At 61.2% G+C, this 23,641-nt stretch overlaps 2 protein-coding genes across 7 annotated transcripts in view; one reads left to right on the forward strand and one right to left on the reverse strand.

Annotated features, from left to right (window-relative positions):
* Positions 1-9,641, forward strand: NT5DC2 (5'-nucleotidase domain containing 2). 3 transcript variants are annotated; one of them, XM_080673729.1, is made up of 15 exons: positions 1-47; positions 180-292; positions 4,342-4,526; positions 4,655-4,729; positions 4,985-5,040; positions 5,181-5,274; positions 5,476-5,604; positions 5,713-5,773; positions 5,851-5,953; positions 6,067-6,168; positions 6,973-7,054; positions 8,739-8,825; positions 8,909-9,049; positions 9,134-9,198; positions 9,288-9,641. In XM_080673729.1, exons 2-15 carry the CDS (start codon positions 274-276, stop codon positions 9,547-9,549), a joined length of 1,461 nt encoding a protein of 486 aa, XP_080529855.1. In that variant the 5' UTR covers positions 1-47; positions 180-273; the 3' UTR covers positions 9,550-9,641. The 3 variants fall into 3 exon arrangements, with proteins under 3 accessions (XP_080529855.1, XP_080529856.1, XP_080529854.1); XM_080673730.1 differs by having other exon boundaries at positions 1-292; XM_080673728.1 differs by lacking the exon at positions 8,739-8,825 and having other exon boundaries at positions 14-292; positions 9,288-9,640.
* The window catches only part of STAB1 (stabilin 1), a 26,122-nt gene continuing 11,986 nt past the window's right edge, over positions 9,506-23,641 (reverse strand). For 2 of the 4 annotated variants that reach the window (XM_080673722.1, XM_080673721.1), the window contains exons 25-69: positions 23,422-23,580; positions 21,805-21,900; positions 21,105-21,200; positions 20,932-20,979; positions 20,623-20,753; positions 20,348-20,459; positions 19,844-19,921; positions 19,659-19,757; positions 19,421-19,519; positions 19,177-19,308; positions 18,905-19,033; positions 18,676-18,732; positions 18,224-18,307; positions 17,568-17,763; positions 17,349-17,444; positions 17,214-17,259; positions 17,037-17,113; positions 16,705-16,830; positions 16,433-16,506; positions 16,213-16,287; positions 15,838-15,960; positions 15,497-15,544; positions 15,209-15,286; positions 14,966-15,112; positions 14,436-14,576; positions 14,292-14,351; positions 13,787-13,963; positions 13,618-13,704; positions 13,357-13,506; positions 13,207-13,263; positions 12,935-13,118; positions 12,417-12,566; positions 12,227-12,331; positions 11,987-12,094; positions 11,711-11,904; positions 11,479-11,623; positions 11,269-11,402; positions 11,015-11,180; positions 10,824-10,933; positions 10,620-10,739; positions 10,388-10,537; positions 10,212-10,316; positions 9,981-10,127; positions 9,789-9,905; positions 9,506-9,710 (exon numbers count right to left, since the gene is read on the reverse strand). In XM_080673722.1, the coding sequence (XP_080529848.1) occupies positions 9,654-9,710; positions 9,789-9,905; positions 9,981-10,127; positions 10,212-10,316; positions 10,388-10,537; positions 10,620-10,739; positions 10,824-10,933; positions 11,015-11,180; positions 11,269-11,402; positions 11,479-11,623; positions 11,711-11,904; positions 11,987-12,094; positions 12,227-12,331; positions 12,417-12,566; positions 12,935-13,118; positions 13,207-13,263; positions 13,357-13,506; positions 13,618-13,704; positions 13,787-13,963; positions 14,292-14,351; positions 14,436-14,576; positions 14,966-15,112; positions 15,209-15,286; positions 15,497-15,544; positions 15,838-15,960; positions 16,213-16,287; positions 16,433-16,506; positions 16,705-16,830; positions 17,037-17,113; positions 17,214-17,259; positions 17,349-17,444; positions 17,568-17,763; positions 18,224-18,307; positions 18,676-18,732; positions 18,905-19,033; positions 19,177-19,308; positions 19,421-19,519; positions 19,659-19,757; positions 19,844-19,921; positions 20,348-20,459; positions 20,623-20,753; positions 20,932-20,979; positions 21,105-21,200; positions 21,805-21,900; positions 23,422-23,580 (5,070 nt within the window). In that variant the 3' untranslated portion in view covers positions 9,506-9,653. Of the gene's footprint in view, positions 9,711-9,788; positions 9,906-9,980; positions 10,128-10,211; positions 10,317-10,387; positions 10,538-10,619; positions 10,740-10,823; positions 10,934-11,014; positions 11,181-11,268; positions 11,403-11,478; positions 11,624-11,710; positions 11,905-11,986; positions 12,095-12,226; positions 12,332-12,416; positions 12,567-12,934; positions 13,119-13,206; positions 13,264-13,356; positions 13,507-13,617; positions 13,705-13,786; positions 13,964-14,291; positions 14,352-14,435; positions 14,577-14,965; positions 15,113-15,208; positions 15,287-15,496; positions 15,545-15,837; positions 15,961-16,212; positions 16,288-16,432; positions 16,507-16,704; positions 16,831-17,036; positions 17,114-17,213; positions 17,260-17,348; positions 17,445-17,567; positions 17,764-18,223; positions 18,308-18,675; positions 18,733-18,904; positions 19,034-19,176; positions 19,309-19,420; positions 19,520-19,658; positions 19,758-19,843; positions 19,922-20,347; positions 20,460-20,622; positions 20,754-20,931; positions 20,980-21,104; positions 21,201-21,804; positions 21,901-23,421; positions 23,581-23,641 lie in introns of those variants that run through there. The other 2 variants (XM_080673723.1, XM_080673724.1) reach the window with 2 other exon arrangements.

Raw genomic sequence — 23,641 nt, forward strand, 5'->3', positions numbered from 1 at the left:
GGGGGTGGTGGACCAGACGACGGGGCCGTGGGCTCGGCGGGCGGGCGGCGCGCTGCGGGCATGGCGGGCGTGGGGCTGCGGGCGGCCGCTCGGCGCTGGCTGCCGTGCCCAGGCCACGGCAGGCCGCGAGCCACCTCGTCCTCGCCCTCCTGCCCCGGCTGCGGCCCCCCGGGTCCCAGCGCCCACTGCCCCGGCGCTCCGTGCTCTGCGCCCGCCCTGGCCCCCGCTGGCGGCTCCGAGCTCAGCGCGCACTTGTGGGCTCGTTACCAAGATATGCGGAGGCTGGTGCACGGTGGGTGAGCCCGAGTGGGACGGCGCCGGCGGGGGGTGTCCTGGCGGCTGCAGACGCGCGCGGGGGCACCGCCCGCGAGCCGTCGGGGTGCCGCTCTTCGTGGGGAGCGCTGCAGTGGGGCTCGCTGGGACTCCGAAGGCCGGGCGGTTGTCCGCGAGAGGCTCCATTGGGTCGTCCCGGGAGCCTCCGGGGACGCCCCGACGCCTGAAGCGGACAAGCAGGAGGTTTGTTCGCCGGCTCCGTCTGCAGGAGCTCGGGGGCTCCTGAAGCGACCGCGGAATGTAGGGCCCCGGCTCTCTTTCCTCGGGGTCCCGCCTGCCGGGAGGCCGCTGCGGAAACGCCCCCAACCCCTTGTTCTCGTAGGGGCCGTAGTTGGGGCGGGAGCAGCAGGGACAAAGCCAGCCGGCGGCGCTGGCCGGAACTGGCTCCTACGGACTGGCCGACCTCGGCGTCCGCCGATTAGACTTTCAGGCCCCCCTAGATTCCGCCCTGGAGGTCCGGGGCACTCAGACCTGGATCGGAAGAAGGGATGAGACCAATGGTCCCAGTCCAGGATTGCTGCTTCCTTGGCCGGAGTACTCACTAAGTCTCCTGTGGCCTCCTCTCTCCCTCTGCAAAATGGGCTGAGAAGGCCTGAAGCCTCCTCTGAGGGGGTCAGGCTGGGGCGGCCTGGTGAGGCCAGAGAGTTGAGAGCGCTGATGTTTGTTCAGGGGTCCCCTGGGGCCCTGCCTCTGCAGCAGACAGATGTGGTTTGGGTCTTGGCCCTATCACTGTCCAGCTGGGTGGTGCCCAATAAGCCTCACCCTCTCAGCCCCTCAGTGTGTTAGGTCAGCAATTTCAACCAGGGCGCCGCAAGAATTTTTAAAACGTGCAATACCTGAGTATTTAATCAGGAGCACTGACCTCTTTTCCCTTAGATTGTCAAATAAAAAAAATGACAATAGCCGCCCAGTGTGAATTAGTCAAAATTATACCTTTTGTTTTTCGGTCAGATCGACAAAAAACTTATTTTTTGGTGTGCTGCAGAATTTTAGTAATTCGTTTGTGTGCCATGAGATGAAAAGGGATGAAAGTCGCTGTCTTAGTAAAACAATCCTGGTGCTTCTGTCGCAGGGTTGTGGTGATGACTCAGAAAGACCCAGGCCAAGAAGGGCAGGGGAGCCTCAGGAGGTGCCCCCAGGGGTGACAGGGCTTCATTGTCTGATAAGACAGGGGCCCTGTCTGGAATATTCCAGCTGACTGGCTGGCTGGGGGCTGCCCGCTGACTGGAAACCTGGGAGGGTGGTTGGACTGGACTCACTTCTTGAGAAGCTGGAGGCAGAGCGGTTACCACCGACCCCTGAGGAATGATGGTTTTGAAGCCCATGGGCCTCTCTGAGGATGCACTCCCCACCTGGGTGTAGGGCAGGCCTGGGATGCTATTTAAGGTTAAGACCTGCTGAGGAGCAGCTTGAAAAACCTACCTCGCAGGTGTTGGGGGCGGGATCTAGGGAGGTGTATTGGGCTTTGTCTCTCAGGACTCCCATGGATCTTCAGATCTTCATGGAGACCCCAAGCTGCTCTTTTTTTTTTTTTAATTTCTTTATTGATTAAGGTATTATATATGTGTCCTTATTCCCCCATTACCCCCCACCTCCCATTCATGCCCCCACCCCCCTGTTGTCTGTGTCCATTGATTAGGCTTACATGCATGCATATAAGTCCTTTGGTCCCAAGCTGCTCTTGATGTGAAAGGGGCAAGGTCATTTGCTAATGCCAGGGTGAGTGCCAGGATGAATCAGCCTTCCTGGCCCCTTCCAACTCCAGCCAGCCCAACTCCCCTCTGACTGGGTTTTCTAGGTCTTGGGCTAATGCCTTTGGGCAAATTGTTGCCCAGTGCCAGGCCCCAGGCCAGCCCTGCCCCCTCCCACATCAGAGGGAGGCTAGGCTGAGGCTGCCCAGTGAGTAAGGCAAGTGGAATGGCTGAATTCAAATCTCTACTCCACTATCTGCTGCTGGATAGTTTCCAACATGAGTTTACCTCCCCAGTTTCTTCCTCTGGATGGTAGAGGAATAAGTGTGATCACCTCACTGGATTGGAGTGAGGATTGAACAAGTTGAGCTTCTAAGGCACCCAGCAGCAGCTGGGAGGGTGGCACCCACAAGTTGACTTGAGGAGCGGGGAGGGTTTGGCCTTGGAACTTGGGCAGGCTTTGGAGCTGGGGGTTGAGGAGGAAAAAGAAGGGTGGGGGCTGGGCAGTGAGACCAATGAACTTGGAAGGCCAGTGTGGGTGAGGGGCACATCGGGCTCACCTGGCCCTGTGCATGCCCGCCCTGTGGAAGGGAGTGGAACCTTGTTGGCCCCAGAGCTATGGTTTTTTCAGTCCAGAGGTCGGGTCATTGGGGCTGCTTCCCCTTCCTGCTTTGTTCCTAGGGAATTGTCCATCCCTGGGAACATCCTCAAGGGGAGAGGCGGAAGCCTGGACTTGGCCAGAACTCTGCCCACAAGGGGCTGTACTGCCGAGCAGACCCCTCCCCTCCTGGGGAGCTACTGGACATCGTTGGTGGCCAGGAACTCAGGGCCACGGGGAGGGGAAGGCCCAGGGTCCTGTTGACACCAGATGAGGGGCCTCTCAGAAGCAGCTCCCTAAAAAGCTAAAGGCAGCTGTCGCTCACGTGCCTGCAAGTGAGGAGTGTTTTGTCTGCACCCAGGAGTCATCTTCTAAACAGCTGCCCTGTGCCAGGCCTACGTTGGCCTGGGTCCACACCTGTTCTCCCACCCACTCCCTGCACTTGGCCCCAGAGGAGAGGGGGTAGGGGTGGAGCCTGTGTTCAGGAGGAGCCTCCAGCCAGGGAGCTCATCAGCAAGTGTCTGCCTCTGAGCACAGGCAGCTGCAAGGCCAAGGGCTTCTACTTTGAGAACATGACTGACTGTGGCTGAAGCAGGAATTCCTAGAGGCATGGGTGTTTGCTTGGACTTCAGCCACAGGCTAGAGGTCTCCGGAAAGGAGCCCCTGCAAAGCTCCTGTGCACCTTGTCCTGCCTGCTCCCTTCCCCCTGCAGCCCCTGCTCCCTGAGTGACGTAGGGACATCCAGGACGAGGAGGCGCGTTGACCGTTTAATCCTGCTTTGCCACAGGTGCAGAGTGGGAATGCTGCACAGAGCACATTCCCTATGACCCTCTTAGTAGTTCTGTAGGTTGGCACAATTTTTTAAATATCTCTATTGGTGGTACAACTTTTATTTCCCCTTTCAGAGACAAGGAAACTGAGGCCCAGAAGTGAGGTGGCTTCCCTGAAGTCACAGCCATGAGGAGGAGGGCTTGGTCTGATCTGACTTCAAAACCCATGCCGTTCCCCCACCCACCTCCCCAACTCTACAGATAAGGAAACTAAGGCAGATGAGCCTGGGACCCTGAGCTCACTCTGCAGTGTCCCACTCTGCCCCTCTGGAGCAGCCAGGGGCTTGGAGTGGTTATGGCTGCATCATCAGAGGGAGCAGCCTGGGTAACGGCCCAGATCCCAACATCACACGTCCTGCCTGTCGTAATTAGCAATGTTCCCTGGCTAGAGGCAGCAAATGTCATTATGTGGGTTGGCAGGCCACTGAAATCCTATTAGCGAGGCCTTGATTCAAAGGCTGGCAGGTGCTCAGAGCTGGGAAGACGAGTGGCAGGCGGGCTACCCAATACTTCCCACTCCGATAATGTTCCCAAGCCCCGATCCCAGCTTCAGGCAAGGTGGAGGGGGTCGGCACGTAGCCATGTGTCCAATGGGGCTTCTGAGAGCCTGGAGGAGGCACAGGCTAGGTGCACGTGGTGGGCAGCAGGTGATGGTGTAACCCAGGACCGCACGGTAGTTCCAGCCGTTGCCAGCTCTGCCTGACCCCAGCATGTGACCCTGGGCAATGACCTCTCTGAGCCTCTGCATTTGACCACCGGCAGCATTGGGCTAAGAGTGCCCATCCTGGGTGTCTTGGGAGACTCCCAGGGCTGGGCACCTGGAAAGTGCTCAGTAGCCATTTGCTGCTTGCGTGGTCGTCATCTTCACACTTGCATCTCCTTCCTCTAGACCTCCTGCCCCCCGAGGTCTGCAGCCTCCTAAACCCAGCAGCCATCTATGCCAACAATGAGATCAGCCTGCATGATGTCGAGGTCTACGGCTTCGACTATGACTACACACTGGCCCAGTACGCAGACTCCCTGCATCCAGAGATCTTTAATGCCGCCCGGGACATCCTCATTGAGCACTACAAGGTGAGGCTAGCCAGGCAGGGTTCCCAGGCCCTGGAGAGCAGGTGGCTGAATTGATCCTCTGAGGCAGCTGCCCAGCCAGCGGTGTGGCCGTGCCACTGGCTCAGGCCTGGTCCACTTTCCCCCAACAGTACCCAGAGGGCATTCGGAAGTATGACTACAATCCCAGCTTTGCTATCCGTGGCCTCCACTATGACATTCAGAAGGTGAGTGGCTAGACCACTGATGCCCCGGCCCCTCCTTGCTGATTGTGTATCAGCCACTTTCTTGGTTCCCCATCCCCTGTGGAGGGAGCTCATCTGTCAACCCTTGGCCTCATTCATAGCTTTAGCTTCTTGGTGTGTATGTGGTCCCCTTGATACCATCCAACTGGGGCTTCAGTGTAGGGGGTTGGAAAGGCTGGCTCATGGTCGATGGCAAACTCCTTCCTCACCCCCATCCTGCTCCCCTGGTGCCCCCAGAGCCTTCTGATGAAGATCGATGCCTTCCATTATGTGCAGCTGGGAACGGCCTACAGGTCAGTGCTGCCTCTGCCCTGACCCCACCGTAGTCGTCTGCTCCAGGTCCACACTGTCCTGCCTCATCCCACTGTTCCCCACCCTACACTTCTGCCCGGGCTCAGGACCACTTGGGACTGATGTCTATGTGCCCACCCAGGGGCCTGCAACCTGTGCCAGATGAGGAGGTGATCGACCTGTATGGGGGAACACAGCACATCCCACTGTACCAGATGAGCGACTTCTATGGCAAGGTACTCACTCTGCTGTTGCCCAGGGCAACCCGCTCAGTGATCTCAATGTGGGTGCTGGCTCCCTAGGAGGCCGTGCCCACACCCCTGACCTACAGGTTGCACCCCTCTACCAGTGTCCCAAGGCACATTTGGAGCCCTTGGTCTTCAGACCTGGGGCTTGTGGGGCTGGAGAGGTGGCTGAAGCAGTGCCCCCCTCCTCAGGGTCCCTCCATTAAGCAGTTCATGGACATCTTCTCACTGCCAGAGATGGCACTGCTCTCCTGTGTGGTGGATCACTTCTTGGGCCATGGCCTGGAGTTTGACCAAGCACACCTCTACAAGGATGTAACGGTGAGGATGCTGGGCCTGTTTGGGGTGGCAGGGAAGGTGAAGTCCAGACACAACAGGGCAGGCCTTCCTGGTCACCACTGCACCTCACTGTCCCTCCACTGCCCCCAGGATGCCATTCGAGATGTGCATGTGAAGGGCCTCATGTACCAGTGGATCGAGCGGGACATGGGTAAGAGTGGACAGTGGTTGCTGCAGCCTGCCTGGGCAGGTGCAGGGCTGGTTCTCACAGACGCATCTCCCCCCTAGAGAAGTACATCCTGAGAGGGGATGAGACTTTTGCCGTCCTGAGCCGCCTGGTGGACCACGGGAAGCAGCTGTTCCTCATCACCAACAGCCCTTTCAGTTTCGTGTGAGCCCCGCCCCACCATGGGGGTGGGGTGTGTGTGGGAGGGTCCAGGTGGGAGTGGGCTGGCCCCAGCCTCCTTCAGACCACCTGTCCCACCTATGCCCTTTCCTGCCCAGGGACAAGGGGATGCGGCACATGGTGGGTCCCGACTGGCGCCAGCTGTTTGATGTGGTCATCGTCCAGGCAGACAAACCCAGCTTCTTCACCGACCCGCGCAAGTATGGGCCTGGCAGGGGCGGCGGGCCAGGGAGTGGGGACTAGCTTTTGCTCACTGCCGTGTGCTCGGGGTGCGAGGGTGCGATGCCCTCTTGCTCACTGCCGTGTGCTCGGGGTGCGAGGGTGCAATGCCCTCTTGCTCACTGCCCTGTGTGCTCGGGGTGCGATGCCCTCTTGCTCACTGCCCTGTGTGCTCGGGGTGCGATGCCCTCTTGCTCACTGCCCTGTGTGCTCGGGGTGCGATGCCCTCTTGCTCACTGCCCTGTGTGCTCGGGGTGCGATGCCCTCTTGCTCACTGCCCTGTGTGCTCGGGGTGCGATGCCCTCTTGCTCACTGCCCTGTGTGCTCGGGGTGCGATGCCCTCTTGCTCACTGCCCTGTGTGCTCGGGGTGCGATGCCCTCTTGCTCACTGCCCTGTGTGCTCGGGGTGCGAGGGTGCGATGCCCTCTTGCTCACTGCCCTGTGTGCTCGGGGTGCGAGGGTGCGATGCCCTCTTGCTCACTGCCCTGTGTGCTCGGGGTGCGAGGGTGCGATGCCCTCTTGCTCACTGCCCTGTGTGCTCGGGGTGCGAGGGTGCGATGCCCTCTTGCTCACTGCCCTGTGTGCTCGGGGTGCGAGGGTGCGATGCCCTCTTGCTCACTGCCCTGTGTGCTCGGGGTGCGATGCCCTCTTGCTCACTGCCCTGTGTGCTCGGGGTGCGATGCCCTCTTGCTGGCACGTGAGCAGGTGGGCCTTTGCCGAGTGGGATGGTACCCAGTTCATGGTCTTGCCACAGACTAAGTCACGCCTTTTACCCCTGACCCTAGGCCTTTCCGAAAACTTGATGAGAAGGGTTCGCTCCAGTGGGACCGCATCACCAGCCTGGAAAAGGGCAAGATCTATCGGCAGGTGAGAGCCATCTAGTTGGGAGTAGAACCTGGGTGAGTGGATGGCACACAAGGCTAACCAAAGCCCCAGGGGGCAGTGGCACTGCCTCCGGGGGCACCAGGGAGTGGCTCTCAGGGCACAGGCCTAGGCAGTGTTGAGGGCTTGGCCTGTGGGTCAGGTTGCCTGCATGTGAATTCTAACTCCACTCCTGGTTGCAGAGGGTGCCTTGCCTCCCTCGTCTGTAAAAGAGGCTTCGTACTCAGGGGTGTTAGGCCTTGGACTGGCCAGGCACTCGCTAAGTGTCCAGTAAACGGCGCTGCTATTACTTGGGGCTGCGGGCTCTGCTGCAGCCAGACATGCCTGGTTGGAGCGGTTCCTGGGCTTCTAGGACAGCGGTCGCCAACCTTTCGGACCTCGTGGACCACCGGTTGGCAACCACTGCTCTAGGAGACCTCCCCGTTGCCTAGGAAGATGAGAAGGCGCATGGTAGGGGGTTGCAGGGGTGGCTCTGAGCTGGAGCTGGTTAGGCATTTGGCCCTGGATGGAATGCGGAAGTCCTGGCTGAGCTGGTGAGCGGGGTTTCTTGGGGGCTGGAGCTCTAGAAGCTGGGGGAGGGAGGAAGCCGCTGTTGGGTCAGGGCACAGCCACAGGGAGCAGCCTCACAGTACCCAGTGTGGAGGCCTGGCCTGCGGGCAGTGCTCCCTCCCCTGCCCACTGCTCTGTCGCCCACCCTGCTGCCCCCCAAGTCCTCATGGCCCCCTCAGGCAGACTTTCCCTTGCTCTGAGGGTCACACAACTTGGTGGGGAGCGTGTGACTTTTCCTTTGGCAGCTTTCAGATTTTCCCTTATGCCTGATGTTCAGAAGTGTGTGTGGGATCCTGCTTGGTTCTTGTCTTTGTTCTCTCCCCTGCTCCCTCCCTTTCCTGTTGCTCAGGCTCCTTCCTGACTCAGCATCTGTGCCTCCAGATTCTTTCTCTTGGTTCCTTCAGGGCACATCCCCTCTGCCCATCATACCTCCCTCTTCTGCAGGTCCCTGAACCTCAGCCTCTCCACTTGAGCTCCTGTCAACAGTGAAGTCTTTCGCAACCACCTGTGCTTTCATCTCCCTGGGCCTCCTGCTTTAGTAACTCCTTTTTGCTGAGTAACAGTTTTCACCTGGGGTGTGGGCTCTTGCCCTGTGGCTGCTGCACTTCCTGCTCTGGGCCCCTGGCTTCTCCCCTGGGAGCTTCCGCTGTTGTTTGAGCCTGGCTGAGTGTTTTCATCTTTTCTCCAGCTTCAGAGCAGGAGGGGCAGATGGCCTCAGTGAGGTCTGCCAGGTCCCTCTGGGCTCAGGCCAGGGAGGCCAGAACTTCAGGGCCATGGGGTCGCTGCTGCAGTTTATTTCCCACATAGTGGACTCGGTCCCTAGCCTGGGGTGGGTGTGAGGCTTTGGGGAGGAGACTCTGGAGGCACCCGGGCACCATGCCAGGCCTACAGGAGACCTTCCTGCAGCAGGCGACCCCCTGCCTGAGTGTTGGAGGCGGAGGTAGCAAGGGCCAGAGCCCAGAGGAGACAGCAGGCCACGGGAAAGGGCAGCCCAGCATCCGGCCAAAAGGCCTCACTGTCTCTGAGATTTGGGAGAAGAGGGGGAGAACCAGGCGTGCTTCTGGCAGCATGGGAATCCCTGGGGTACACTGGGCTCAGCGTGTCCCCCTCCTGTCCCCAGGGAAACCTGTTTGACTTCCTGCGTCTGACAGAATGGCGCGGCCCTCGTGTGCTCTACTTCGGAGATCACCTTTACAGTGACCTGGCGGTGAGGGGGGAAGGACTGGGCCTCTGGGCCAGGGAAGTGCCCCCCAGCTGGTGCTGAGCCTTGTCCTCCACCCTGCCCCCCAGGATCTCATGCTGCGGCACGGCTGGCGCACAGGTGCCATCATTCCTGAGCTGGAGCGTGAGATCCGCATCATCAACACGGAGCAGTACATGCACTCGCTGACGTGGCAGCAGGCGCTCACAGGGCTGCTGGAGCGCATGCAGGTGAGTGGCTGGCCAGATTTCCCGGGGGTGGGACCAGGGCTGCCGCCTGGGCGCACACATCCAGTGCACACTTGTCTCCCCCAGACCTACCAGGATGCCGAGTCACGGCAGGTGCTGGCTTCCTGGGTGAAGGAGCGGCAGGAGTTGAGGTGAGCGGGGTGGAGCGAGAGCAGGAGCCCCGTCCAGCCCTGTCCCGTACGGCCCCCTTGGAGTACCTACCGCCTGTCTCCCTCCCCAGGTGTCTCACCAAGGCCCTGTTCAACGCTCAGTTTGGGAGCATCTTCCGCACCTTCCATAACCCCACCTACTTCTCAAGGCGCCTTGTGCGCTTCTCGGACCTGTACATGGCCTCCCTCAGCTGCCTGCTCAACTACCGCGTGGACTTCACCTTCTACCCGCGCCGCACGCCCCTGCAGCACGAGGCGCCACTCTGGATGGACCAGCTCTGCACCGGCTGCATGAAGACACCCTTCCTCAGTGACATGGCCCACATCCGCTGAGGACACCTTTATTGTCCAGAACAGGCCCTCCTGCCCCGCCCACTCTGGGCGGCATCTGTCCAGATGGGCAATAAAGTGGTCTCTCCCGCTGCGCCTCTGCCGCATCACTTGACTGCGAGAATCCTCTGGGTGTCGGGGATGTCCTCCTCCAAGAGCGAGTCCTGCAGGGAGGACCGAGTGTGGCTGGGCTGAGACCAGGCCCTGGGCCCACTTCCACATTCCCCATCCCCCACACTTACATCAAAGGGCTCACAAAAGGCATCGTTGCTGCCAAAGACTGGGTTGGGGATGGAGACCAGGGTTGGGCTGGTCCCTTCCTGCCATGGGGAGAAGTCGTCATCGGCGTCATCTTCTGCCTGAGAAGAGGTGAGTGGTGAGGGGCCTAGAGCAAGATCCATGACCCCAACCCCCAACCCCCAACCCAGCCCTACCTGGAAGACAGAGAAGCCAAAGCCGGTGGCCTTGCCTCGGGCACGGAGGTAGACGGCTCCAGCCACCAGGCCCAGCAATGTTCCAGCGGCTACCACAGCCCCCACGCCTGCTGCCACAGGTCGGGCCTCGGGTGCCACCACTGCCCGCTGCACACAAGGAGAACATGGAGGACATAGCCACGCTGTCTCCGCCCTCGCAGCTCTGCCTGCCCCCCACCCCCATCAACTCACGGGCTGTGGGGGTGTCAGGAGGGGGCTGGCCAGAGTGTGGATGATGCCATTGAAGGCCATGATGTCCCACACGATGACACGGCTAACTACAACTGTCCTTGGGGCCTGGAGGGAGACCAGAGTCAGGTCCAGTGGGTGAGTGAGGGTCAGGGGGACGGGGCAACAGCCAGACTTACCACAGGGGCCCGAGAACTGTTGTCCAAGTCCACCCCACGGACGACGAGACTGAGGCCTGAGCGGGAGAGGAGCAAGGTGCCCTGGCTGACGTTGGTGCTAAGGAAGGTGGCGTTGGAGGCATGCAGCTCCAGGTCTGGGCCACTCAGTGTCTGTGGGCAAAGCCAAGGCCACTCACCCTGCTTGCTGGCCTGGGCCAGCCAGAGGGAGCAGGCCATACCCCCTGCTAATTACCATGTTGTCCACAAAGCCTTCATTGACCGGGACAAAGAGTGTCTTGTAGGTGAGCTCATCGTCCAGGAAATCCAGGAAGGCAAGACCTCGAGGAGTGGCATTAGCATAGTCCAGCAGCATCTGGGAGGGTGGGGAGACAGGACTGTGAGCAGGCTCCCTCCCCAGGGGCCCCAGCTACCCTGAACCCCCTGGGCCTCTGCACACCCCGTAGAAGGTGGAGAAGTTGGCAGTGGCGGCTAGTACATCAAGCAGCTTCCCGTTACACATGCTGGTCCCGTCACCCACAAAGCCATCGCGGCATCGGCAGGCCACGTCTGTGGGAAAGGGGGGTCAGTGGGTTGGTGGGTCAGTGGGAGGGGCAGAGCAGGGGAGTGGGGCATGTGGGGCGGCAGCACCTTGCATACGGTAGCAATAGGCATCCCAGCGCTCTGACAGGTTCTTCCGGGTGCCCAGGCTGACTACGCCCACCTGACCAGCACCACAGTCTGCCTCAGGGAAAACGACGGGGTGGGCAGCTGAGCCGTTGGCCAGCCAGCCCACAAGGCACAGGTGGAAGCCCAGCTGTAGAGATAGGGGGGGATGTTGAGACCCAAGGCCCAACTCAAGGGGCTCCCACAGGCTTGGCTCCATGCTCCTGGGCCCCACGCACCTGCTGGGCAGCCGAGAGCTGAGGAAGAGAAGCAAGGACAGCTCCCTGTGCCCCACATGCTGCCTCGGCCTCAGAGAAGTTCAGACCATAAGAGCCGCTGGTGGCCTGGAGGTGGAAGACACCAGCCCGTTTCTCTGCAGGAGGGAGGGATGCAGTCAGCTGGGGCCCTGAGGTAAGAAACAGGCACAGGGAGTAGGCAGGGAAGCTCACCCTGGAAGTGCAGGTCCGTGCACACGGCATCCATGTGACATGGTGGGGGCTGGCCCAGGCAGCGGTCCACAGGTGGCTCGGGCTCCTCCAGACACTGCAGTCCGTCACCCACATAGCCGGTGTGGCACACACAGCGCCGTGTGTTCTGGGGCAGGAGAGCAGGCAGGTGCCCTTTAGGGACTGAACCCACTGGGACCTCCCCGCCCAGCTGCTGGGCTCCCTGCCTGCTCACTGGGCCGGTACTCAGGCAGTCTGCATGCTCGCTGCAGCCCCCTCGGTGGCTGTCTTCGCAGGGGTTGCGGGCCCGGCAGCTCCAGCCATCACCCTCGTAGTCTGGCAGGCAGGCACAGGTGACCACTGTCCCTACCTGGCTGCAGTTGGCATGCTCACTGCAGCCACCACGCCCATCCTGGCACAGGTCCGCCACTGGGGGCAGGAAGAGAGTGACTGGACCAGGTGACAGGAGGGGAATGGGCCTCCCACCTCATGTCCCCTCCCACCTGCTCACCTGTACACGTGAGGCCATCCCCTTCGTAGCCCAGGCTGCATTCGCAGCTGTTGCCTGCACGGCACACTGCCTGGGGTGCACAGGGTGGGACACACACAGGCTGCAGCTCTGTCCCCGGGGCCCACCCCACATATCAAGGTTAGTAGCTGCCCTCCTGGATGCCCCCAGCTCCTCCCACCCACCCTCAGCGCCTCCACCCACTGGTGTGTGCTGGGTGGGCACAAGCACAGGGTCACTCACCCAGCTGCACTTCACAGAGTGGCCCGGTCCAGCCCTCGTCACAGAAGCAGGAGCCAGAGCCCCCAAGGCCCTCATCACAGTGGCCATGAGCGGTACAGCGACAGGCTGCAGAAAGGGACAGGCAGGAGGATGGAGTTGGCACGTGGGCCAAGGGAGTCGGGGCAGGGCAGGGTGGGGCAGGACAGCCCACCTTGGCAGTGGGGCCCAAAGGCCCCTGGGGTGCAGAGCTCACAGGCTGTCCCAGCAAACCCCGAATGGCACCTGCACTGCCCGCTGCCGCTCATGCCGTCCATGCACACGCCATGGTCACTACAGGGGTGGCTGGCACCCCCAGGGCAAGCTAGGGGATGGGGTAGGAGAAGTGAAGTGGGATCAGGGACTCTCCTCAGGACTGCCCCTGTCCCCCACAGGCAGCCCCAGCCCAGTCACACCGTCCATCCTCCACCCAGTGGTAGCCCAGGCTCTTCCAGATGCGGCAACCCACCCAAGTCCCCATGCTGCTGAGAACACTCCAGGGCCCCCAGCACAACCCACCAGGTCCCTTACCATCTACACACCCATCCCACCTCTTAGAGCATTCACTCCTAGTAAAATCCACTCACCACCCCCAGCCCCTGAGCACCCCAACACCTCGCAGAAAGAACGGCCAGATCTGTGCCCTTGGCAGCCAGAGCCAGTCAGCAGTGTCTGCAGCCTCGGGATGCTCACCGCGGCACTCACTGCCATAGTGACCAGAGCAGCAGCTGGGCTTCCACGTGGTGGTGACGCAGTTGCGGTGGCAGCCCCTGGCCAGGCTTTGGGGCTGGCCCCAGAGGTTGCGCAGTGTAAAGGAGCGCAGGGCAGGGGATGTCCAGATCTTGGAGAAGTAGCGCAGGCAGGCCTGGGGGCTTCCCTGAGCCAAGAGGAGTCAGGCTGCAAACAGCCTGAATTTGGAGGACCTGGGCCCTACCCAAACCCCCACTCAGCTCCCAGCCCCTTACCTGCTCCTGTGAACCCTCAGGACATGGTGGTTCCTGCCCGCAAATGCTGCAAATCTTCTAGAAGGAATGGAGGCCAATACAGCAAGGTCAGACGGATGAACAGTACAGGTGGGCGTGGGCTCTTGCCTGTCTACCGCTGGCCTTCCTCACCAGCCACAGTGGCCGAGTCTCAAAGCGGTCACAACGGGCTCCAAGGCCAGGTGGTTCCAGCAGCTGGTCAATGCCATAGGCCAGGCCACCTTCAAAGGGCAGGTGCCGCTGCACAATTCGGGCATCATCCTCACCCACCATGAGCTCACCCTGCAGGTAGAGGGTGTGGGATACGTGGGGGTCACAGATGCACAGCAGCCCAGCCCCCAATACCAGGGACCCTGCCTCCTTCCCTCACTCCAGCCAGCTCCCCAGACTCACCGGCCGAGCCCGGCTGCACGAGAAGGAAATGGGGGTCCCGTGCAAGGTGCGAAGTGGGCCCAGGTTGGGCAGGTCAGACGCCAAGGCCTGAGCAGATGAGGCAATGATTGGAGTTGGGCAGGCAGGCTGGGTGGCAGTTAGTGGGGACCAAGGTCGGGGGTGCACCCACCTCTATGTTACGGATCACATGGCCCCGAAGAATGGCTGCCAGCTTGTCACGGTGGTCCTCGTGGTACAGCCAGGCCTGGCGGTCGGGCGGCAGGGCACGCAGGGCAGAGTCTGTGGGCCACAGCATTGTGAAGGGCCTATGGGACGCATCTCGAAGTACGGGCAGGAGACCAGCCACCTGGCAGGGAGGACGAGGTGTGCAGTCACGGCCTAGTCAGACTGGTGGGTGGAGGTAGGGGGCTGGGCCACAGAGACCCAGGCAGCCTTCCCACCAGCCACACTCCTCTGGGGCCATCCCAGGCAGATATGGGAACATAAAAGAGATAAACTTGCACACACTCTGACTACTGTCAGGTATGTGGGCACAGAGCCAGCGCATCCTTGCACTCACACTGGGAAGCCCACCCACACAAACATGGCCTGAACACACAGACGTGCTCACACAGGGGACAGGTCTGTACACAGGTGGGTGTGCACACACTACAGGCTCACACACGGGAGCATACCGTCACAAGGCTGCTGAAAATCTTGTAACCGAAGCTGTCCGCAGCGGCGGTGACATTTCTCTAGGGAAAAGCGCTGGTGAGCTGTGAGTTCAGGTGGGGAGGGAGGAGGATCAAGCCCCCAGCCACCTGCCTTCCAGGTCATACCCGCAGGATCGGGGCATCCTCAGGCTCCCAGTGTAACACGTCTGGTGGCAGCAGGACACGGTCAATGAAGTGCAAGATGCCGTTCACCGCCTGGTGGTCACTGCTCACCACTCGTGCGAAGTCATTGATGTATATGTTGCCCTAGGGGCGAGGCCGAAACTGAATGGAGGCGATTGGTGGCTCAAGAGCTGTGGGTGGGGCCTGAGGCAGGGACCGAGCCTTGGTTGGGCAAATCTTGAGGCAGGTGGGTGGGGTCAACACAGAAGGCGGTCTCACCTCTCTGGGAAACAGCAGGGGGCGCAGGCGGGATGGGGAGCGGGGACCCACACAGGGATGGGAAATATTGGGCCCCAGAACAGGCCCGTGGTAGTGGGCAGGGTCCAGAGCGGAACTCTGAGCCCGCTCCGGCCCAGGAGAAGTGAGAGGGTCTTAAACGTATGGGGATGGGCACAGGCTCGCAGGGGCGGGAGCTCAAAAGCAGGGGAGTCCTGGGTCTGCGTCCGCTCCTGTCGGGGTGGGGCCTGGCTCACCTCCTTCTCGCTGAAGCGAAGCGGGTGCCCTGAGAGCGTGGTGACATAGCCTTCCTCTAGCAGATCGGGACTCCGCAGCTGCCGGCAGCCCACCACATGGTAGCGAAACACCAGCTGGCGATGGGCTCCAATCCGGGCCAGTTCATCCTGGAGCAGGAATCGTAAGGGTGAAGGGGGGGCCCTGCCTGCCGCCTTTGCCCACACAATACCCATCCCTCCAGCTTTGCCCCTGGGAGCTGTTACCTGGGACAGGTTGGTCATTAGATCTGCATGCGGCACGAAGACTGTGAAAGGCCCGTTGCCCTTGAGCTCGGTGTATTTCTGGGGGAAGAGGGGAGACAGCCGGAGTGGAAGAGGGGCAGCCAAGGACCAACTTGGGGCCTCCATGAATCTTCCGGGAAAGACTTGGATTCTGAGAGACCAGACCAGCCAACCCCCTGAGCAAATGAGATCACCAAGGCCCAGACAGGCGGGCCTGTAGGTCAGAGCGCCCAGGCAGGGCAGAGGAAGTGGAGGCAGCTGGTTACTCACCAGGAGGTGGAGGCTGAAGAAAGAGGCGTGCCTGTCGCGAAGGAGTTCCTGGGGGCGAGCAGGGGAGGCGAGGACCAGCTCAGATTTGAGACGGCCCCCACTTAGGGCCCGGTGCCTTTCCCAGCACCTGTAGCCCAAGGTCTGGCCGAGACAGAGATGAGGACAGGAAAGCCAGGGGGTCTGAGCTAGGGGCAGGATTAGTTTCATGGGCCATAGGCCCAGTGGAGTCAGGAATCAGGCTGAGGGTCATGGTCGGGACCAGGATCAGGATCAAATCATGGGTCAGACCCAAGCGGGACATAGCCAAGGCTGGGTCAGGAGTCCAACTTGGGCATCATTACCAGGCTGACGCGGCCACGGCAGGTGAAACCATCACCCACGGTGTGGGCTGGGTCACAGGTGCACGTCCTCTGACCGTCTCCTGTGCTTTTGCACACGGCATAGGAGCTGCAGCCTCCATTATTCTGCGGCAAGGACAGGAGAGGCATCAGCAGCTCCCAGGACTGCTCTGCCCCACCATCCCTGGGAAAGGAGCCAGGAAGATGCCTGTCCAACACCCCTGACCCCCCAAGCCGTTTCCTACTCATCAGCCAGGTTTGAGCCTGTGAGGAAGTGGCTCACCCTTCAGAGGCCCTGAGAACCCTGCTGGGGACAAGGAGGGCTGTTTCCTGCCTGGTCTCCTCCCCCTTGAAATGGGGTGGAGCTTGGGGCCTGACCTGGGAGCAGGGGTCCAGGAGCTCACATGTCCGGATGCCGTCCCCACTGTAACCCTCGCGGCAGCTGCAGGAGACCTATCCCAAATCCTGATTTGGGGGGCTGCTGGGACCCAAGAGCGGGCCAGCACCCTGGACAGGAGTACCTCCCTCCCCAGCCCAGGTCAACCCCCTACCCATGGGGGAATGGCACAGCCCCAGGGCCCAACCCTGCTGTGCTGACCTGCTGAGGACCTGTGGGAATACATTCTGCGTGCATGTGGCAGCCCCCATGGTGGATGAGACAGCTGTTAGCTTCTGGGGGAAGAGACACTGGGGTGAGGGGGGCCTTAGGTGGCCCCTGCATTCATCCGTTCTTTTGGGTGCTCATCCCCTACTCTCAGCAGCCCCAGGACCCACACCCCATGTGCCCCTCAGCCCTTCCTAGTCTGACTCAGATCACTGAAACCAGACCCCTGGTCCCACATACACCCAGGTTGGGGATCCCAGCCTCACCCTGGCACAGCTCCCCATCGCCCGTGTAGCCATCCTGGCAGGTGCATGTCCGCTGCCCAGGCGCCACCTTGGTGCAGTTGGCGTGGGGGGAGCAGCCCCCGTGGTCATGAGCACAGGGGTCCACCTCTAGGTAGACGATCCCAAGGGGTTGTGAGGAACAGGCAGGGGATGGAGTGGGAACAGGGGAGGGCATGGGCGAAAGGAAAGGTCAGAGGGAGGCTACGACCTGAGTGGGACAGGGAGAGACTGGATCTAGAAGGAGTGGAGAGGGCTCTGCGGGGAAAGCCACCCCAAAATTTCATGGGGAACTCAGGGCATCAGTGTGGCTGGACCTGAACAGTAGGTGCCGTTGCCCGAGTACCCCGCGGCACAGACGCAGGCAGGGGCCGCCGCCGAGTCCTGCACGCAGCTGGGAGCGGTGACAGCAGTCAGCCGATGCCCGCCCAGCCCCTGCCCTGCCCCCAGTCCCCCCACCCACTGCCCACCTGCTCCAGGCCAAGCTCACTCACTTGGCATTAGGGTCACACTTCGTTGGGCAGTGAGGGCCAGAGATTTCTGGGGAGCAGAAGGATGGGATGGTTCTGGTCATTCTGACCCAGAAACTGCCTCCCAGGGTCACCTGCCTCCCCTCTGGGGCCACTCACTCTGGTCACAGCGTTGGCCCTGCCAGCCCACATTACAGACACAGCTTCCGTCCCCTCGCAGCCCCTCCTGGCACAGCCCATGGGCACAGGCACACACTGGGAGAGGACAAAGGAGGACGGGAGTTACCTGCTGCTTCTGTCCTGCCCCTGCTGCGGTATCTCCATGACTGCTGTCTGCGGCCAGGATACCGACCATTCCTGCCCCACCCCAGTCCTCACCTCCAGTGCAGTTGGGCCCGTAGCGGCCCAGCTCACACATTTCACAGGCTGTTCCGTGGAAGCCCTCGTGGCAGCGGCACTCCCCACTGCCCAGAAGCCTGTCCTGGCACTGTCCGCGGCCCGAGCACACCCCACCCAGACCCCCCGGGCATGGCTCGCACAGGGTGCCAAAGAAACCGGGGCAGCAGTCGGGCACCTGCGGGGAGGGGTGCAAGGAGAGGCCCGCACAGGCCAGGACAGACATCAAGGGGAAGCAAAATGTTGGGAGCGGGGAGGGCATCTTGGGACCACAAAGCCACAGAACAAAGCAAGCTGGATCCAGGGAAAGGGAGACCATCGGCAACCCTCCCCGTGGCAGGGCTGTGCCAGTCCCACAGTGAGGCAGAGCTGGACCCAGATCCTGTCCCTGGGGCTTGGCTGATGGTGTTCACTCTGGGCCTTTCTCCTCCTCCCCTCCCCCTCCCTGGGGGCATGGCCACAGGAGCAAACACTGGCCCCTCTGGCCACAGACCTGTCTCCCCCTTTTTCTGGGCCCTTGCTTCACTGGCCTTGCCTGGTCCCAGCCCTGCTTTTGCCCTTGAAATCTAATCTGGGATCTCCCCTGGGCCCCCACTTCATTCTGGTCAAAGATATGGGTGTGAAGGTTCAAGGCAAACCTGGATCTTCTTGGCACACGTGTAAGAACAGCCCCGGGAGAAGGAATAGCCAGATCGGTAGACGCAGCTCTTCTTGGGAGTGTCCTGCAAATGGGAACAGGCAGGAGGGCTCAGCTGGTGGCTTGGATAGGGCAGGACTGTGACTGGGGAGACAGAGGGACCACAGGCATCAGTGGGTAAGGCATGAGCAGGAGAGTGGAAGGGGCAGCTAGATGAGACACACAGAAATGCTGAGAAGAGGGCGGGCAGGATGCAGGCCTGGGCCACAGGTCACAGGCCTCCGGGTGCAAGTCTGAGTGAGGCCTGCTCTGGGAAGACCTGGGCCCAGGCCTCCTGGCCTCTACCAGAGAGTGGAGAGGCCATGCCCTTCCAGTGCCCCACACCTGGGTGAGCAGAGCTGGGGGCAGTGAGAGCAGGCGAAGCGGGGATGGGATGCGCCAGTGCAGCCTCACCTCCAGCTGGAAGCCCTGAGTGCAGCGGAATTTCCGGGAGCAGTTTACACATTTCTCCTGTGGGGAGGGAGGGTGTGCAGAGCGTCAGGTGGTCCCTGGGAGGAGGCCCCAAACCCATCTTCCTTCCGGCAGGCTGACAGCTCTTCTATCCCCAACCAAGGGCCCTGCCTGCCAGCCTGCACCTCCCAGCTCTGAAAGGCAGCTGCCCGCCCCTGGCCCTGCATCTCACCCTCAGGGCCTCGGCATGGCTATGCAGGCAGCGGCTCGAGTCCACCGTCAGGACTCCCGACAGGCCAAAGAGCGAGCGGCCAGGAGCCTCCAGCACCGGGCCTTCCAGCGGCACGTGGTTCACCTCAGGCTGGGAAGTGGGGCAGGAGGCTCAGCCCAGCCCGGCCCACCCTCACCTCAGGGCTGGGCTATCTCCACGAATGGGGGGGCTCCCAGATGGAGGAACTCCAAAGAGAAGGGGCCTCGTGGTCAGGTCTCCTTGTCCCCACAAACCTGGCCACTATGGTTGTAGAAGACAAGCCAGTGAGCGGGGCCCAGGAGGGAGTTGCGGTGTCCCCCCCTCTGCAGGGCTTCCGAGGAGAGCGCCTCCCCCAGGACCACATGGTGTCGCACTGTGTCTGCATCCTGAGGGAAGGAGAAGCTCAGGGACTCCCGGGCGACCCAGGGCCCTGGACGTGGCATTCCACCCACCGTGCCCCTTTGCCCCACCCCCCCACCTCCACCCCAGTGACCTCACCAGGCTGCTGCGGTTGCCCTGGGCCTCCAGAGAGTGATTTGTGGGCACGAAGATGGTGTAGGCGGTGGCAGCCTCAATCTGGGGCACCAGACTGTGGTGCTAGGGACAGGGGTCAGGGTCAGGGAATGGCGTGATCACATCATCACCCTCAGTCCTGACCCTGGGGGCCGGCCAGCCCCCTCCGCACCTGGGGAAGGGCACCCTTGACCGTGAACTTCCCCGCTCCTCTCGCCCTCACCTGCAGCAGCTCCCGGAAGAGGTGGAAGGCAGGCACTGAGTCCAGTTGCTGCAGCAGGCCCTGCCCACCTGGCACGTCCTTTCTTGGAGGCAGTAGGACCTGTAACAGAGCATGGGGGCTGTTAGCATGTCACTGCCTCTCGGCCTGCCTGCGCGGTCCCCCGAGCACACTCGCCTCCACCATACCTGGCTCAGGACATGCAGGATACCATTGGTGGCAAGGAGGTCAGCCACATCCAAGCTGGCATTCTGCACCCGGACTCTCTGGAAAGCAGCAGGCAGAGTTCAGCCACAGTGGACACAGGCAGACACGCAAGAGTGGGTGTAGCACCAACAGAGAGGCTGCTGGGCACACAGGCACCCACAGGTGGCCCTCAGCCTGATCCAGACACCCTCAGACTCAGGAGTAACCAGATGGGCACAGGGACCCTCAGCAGGGCCCATGCATGAAAGGGGTGGTGTATACATGAAGATGGACAGACAACCCCTGACAGGGCAGTCACTACTGGGCCAAACACTGCCCAGCCCAGCAGCAAGTGTCCCTGGCACACCCTCCGAACCTAGCCCTGGGCAGGGGGAGGGGACCCCAACCTCATCCCCTGGGGTCCCTGGTCCAGGAAGCCTGCAGTCACTCAAGTTCCCTCCCATGCCCTGCACAGTCCCCCCTTCTGCCCAGAGTTCACCACATACCCCACTGATGTTGTGAATCTCCCAGCGTGTGGTGGGGCTCAGGGTGGCCACCTCCTGCCCGCCCAGCCGGGCCAGCTCCTCCTCAGAGAGGGCCCCCTGGATAAAATGGGCCCTGAGGGGATAGTTGGGGGGACCATGGAACAGATTAGTGTAACCCGCAGAGACCTCTGGGACTGGGCTCTACCCAGGGGGGGACACATGCCAGGCAGAGAACCTCAGGAGAAGCTGGGTCTCACACAGAAGCCCCCTCCCAGGGCCCGACCCTGGCTGCCCACCTGACCAGTTGTGGCAACATCCTAGGCTGCAGCCAGAATGCCTTGTCCTCAGGGCTCAGCCTGTGGATGGCAGACTCTGAGGGCACCAGGGCTGTGACTCGGCTGTCGGCAGGAAGCGTGATGCCAGCTCTCTGTGCATGCCGCGTGCAGAGGGACGGGAGGAGGATGAAGGCAGCCCCCACCCTGAGATCGCCTGCTCCCAGGCTCCAGGCCTGCCTCCCTGCCCCCCGCTATGGAGATGTTATGTGGCACCCATGTCCAGGAGGCCTCCTGGATTTGAGCCCAACCCAGCATTCTGCCCTGTCCTACCTTGATCCACTGGTAGAAGACAGAGAAGTGGGCATTTGCCTCCAACTCCTAGGGGAGGGAAAGAGCTCAGGCCATAGGCTTAGGGACAAACCCCAGCCTCAAACCCCCCCCCCCCTTAGTACTGCCCCTTCCCACCTGAGAGGACCGCTCCTCTGGCACAGGGAACCACTCACCCGGAAGATGTCTCCGTAGCAACTGAAGCCATCACCCCCATAGCCAGGGGGGCATGTGCAGACCCGCTGGCCTCCCCCCACTGCCTGGCAGGTGGCCTGGGGTGGGGGTGGGGCAGAGAAACATGGCCCTCCATTTAGCACCCATGTGGCAAGCTGGACAGCACCCATCCTCCATCTCTCTGTCCACCCTTGTCACCCATCCTCCTACCGTCCAACCACTTGTCCCCACCGGCTGCCGCTCACGCCGCCCCGGCTGCATTGCTCCTGATGTGCCTGGCCAGCTCAGATCACTGTGCACTTGACATCACCCACCCCGTCAGGACAGATGAGTCATGGGAGGCCCAGGAGGCCCTGTACCCTCAGGAAAGGAGCTAGCTGGCCAACGGTGGGGCTCCGGGAAGCCTTCCGGAATACACCAGTAGCGGCACGGTGGCCTCGGAGCGAGCGAGATAGGGGACAGCGAGGAGCTCAGAGTGACCATGAGAGGAGTGTGGAGGGCGGGCAGTGGGGGTCAGGGCAGAGAACAGGCAATGGCTGGGCCGAAATAAAGAATGAAAGCTCTATCCTGTGGGCAAGGGGGTGACACCATTTGGATTTGGGGTTTAGAAAGATGTCAGTTCTGACCAGAGACAGGGACACCCAGAGAGCTGCAGCCGAGGCCCACCCCGGAGACACCCCTCCAGGCTCCACGCCTTCTCACCAGGTCATGGCAGCCACCGTTGCCTGCCCGGCAGGGGTCGATAGGGCTGCACGAGTAGCCGTCCCCCGCAAATCCCAGCTTGCAGGTGCACCGACTCTGGAGAGGGGAGCAGAGGGCCTCATCTCACCAGGAGCACCCCCTTTGCTCCTCTAGGAAACATGGAGCTTCTCCCAGCCCCACCTTGGAGAGCTGTACTCCAGATGGGGAGACTGAGGCCTGGAGGGGAGACTGGCTCTCGGATGAGTCCGGTAGTGATGGCATCGGCAGGGAAGTAACCATGGAGAGCCTGGACCCTGCCAGGACTGTTGGGGTCAGTGGTATGGGGTGAGTGGGCTGGTGTTTGCCAAGGGCAGCCCCAGGGATGGCAGCTCGATCCCACCTCCAACCCTGCTCCCCTGCTCAGCAGCTCCGATCCTTTCCACTGTCCTTTTGTGGGCTTGTCCTCACTGCAGGTGACTGACTGGCGAGACTCTCCCGATTTCAGTTGCCCTTGTTTGCAAGTTGGGGCATCTCAGCCTTATTCCAGCCCTCAGAGCTGAACTTTAAAGCCCCTGGTGGAGTTTGGAGCTCCAGTGCTCACGCGCATCTGATCTCTCACTGCGAAGGCCCCTGGGCTGGTGGCTCAGGCCATGGTGGGGTGGGAGGGCAGGGAGTCCAGGGGTTCCTGCACAGGCCTGGGCCATGAAGAGGCTGATCCTGAAGCAGCCAGGCCTGGCCTCCCCATTGGCGTATTAGATACTCTTAAATGCCAGTTCGTCCTCGAGTGTATCAGGCCTGAAATGCCTCACATGGAAGGCTCCTGGTTCTGAAACCCTGTGACGACTTTGAGATTGCCATGCCCATGAGTGTAAAGATTTGGGGATGTCACTCCCCTGGGGAGGGGTCTCTTCCTGCTTTGCTCAACATCAAATTCCTACGTCTAGAACGGGAATAGCATGGAACGGGCGCTGGTAACACGTGGGAAACTGATGAATGAATGAATGGACGGACTGCCAGAGACGCTGGCCCAGTGCCCAGTTAGAGCAGAGAACTCACTGATTTGGTTGTAAGAGTTCTTTATCCCTGAGAGACGGGAGTCACAGCCTCTGATTTGGAAAAAATGGTGCCTAGACTGGCCCTGGAATGCGCTTTCCATTAAACTCCGGGAGCCGTGCCCGGCCTGTGTGGTGCAGTTGGTTGAACGTTGTCCCATGCACCCGGAGGCCACACGTTTGATCCCCGGTTGGGGCACATGCCCGGGTTGTGGGCTCGATCCCCAGTAGGGGGCATGCAGGAGGGAGCCGATGTTTCTCTCTCATCGATGTTTCTCTCTCCCTCTCCCTTCCTGTCTCTGAAATCAATAAAAAACATTTTTTAAAAAATCCATATGCTCTAACATTATAAAAAAACACAACAATACAACAAAAAACTCCCAGAGCCCTCTCATGGCTTCCAGCACCTGTCTGATGCTTCCAGATCGTACGACTCAGTACTTCAGAACTGGTTCTCATTTGTGTCTGAGATTTGAGACCCTGAGCTTCAGTTCTTGGAGTGGACATTCCTGGAGTCAGAGGAGGTAGGGGAGAGGAACGGATGTCCCCCATCCACTCTGCTGTCCCCAGGCCTGCTGTGCCGCACCTGCCCGGGTCCCACGTAGCTGCAGAGGGCGTCAGCGTGGCAGCCGCCTCGCGTGTCCAGCTCACACTCGTCAATGGCTACGCAGACACGGCCGTCCCCACTCCAGCCTTTGTGGCATGTGCAGTTGTGGGTGCCCAGGGCCCCAGGGACACATTCGGCCTGTGAGAGCCACGGATAAACGAGTCAGGGCTACAGGGCAGAGGGCAGAGGGCAGGAGTCC

The sequence above is a fragment of the Plecotus auritus genome, assembly GCF_963455305.1.
Source record: "Plecotus auritus genome assembly, chromosome: 6".
Lineage (NCBI taxonomy): Eukaryota > Metazoa > Chordata > Mammalia > Chiroptera > Vespertilionidae > Plecotus > Plecotus auritus.

Bases quoted from the DNA above. Each gene is read 5' to 3' on its own strand.
- NT5DC2 (XM_080673730.1), top strand. From the start codon at position 61: ATGGCGGGCGTGGGGCTGCGGGCGGCCGCTCGGCGCTGGCTGCCGTGC. The intron at 5,605-5,712 runs GTGAGGATGCTG...CACTGCCCCCAG, and splicing joins ACCTCTACAAGGATGTAACG to GATGCCATTCGAGATGTGCA. The intron at 5,774-5,850 runs GTAAGAGTGGAC...TCTCCCCCCTAG, and splicing joins GTGGATCGAGCGGGACATGG to AGAAGTACATCCTGAGAGGG.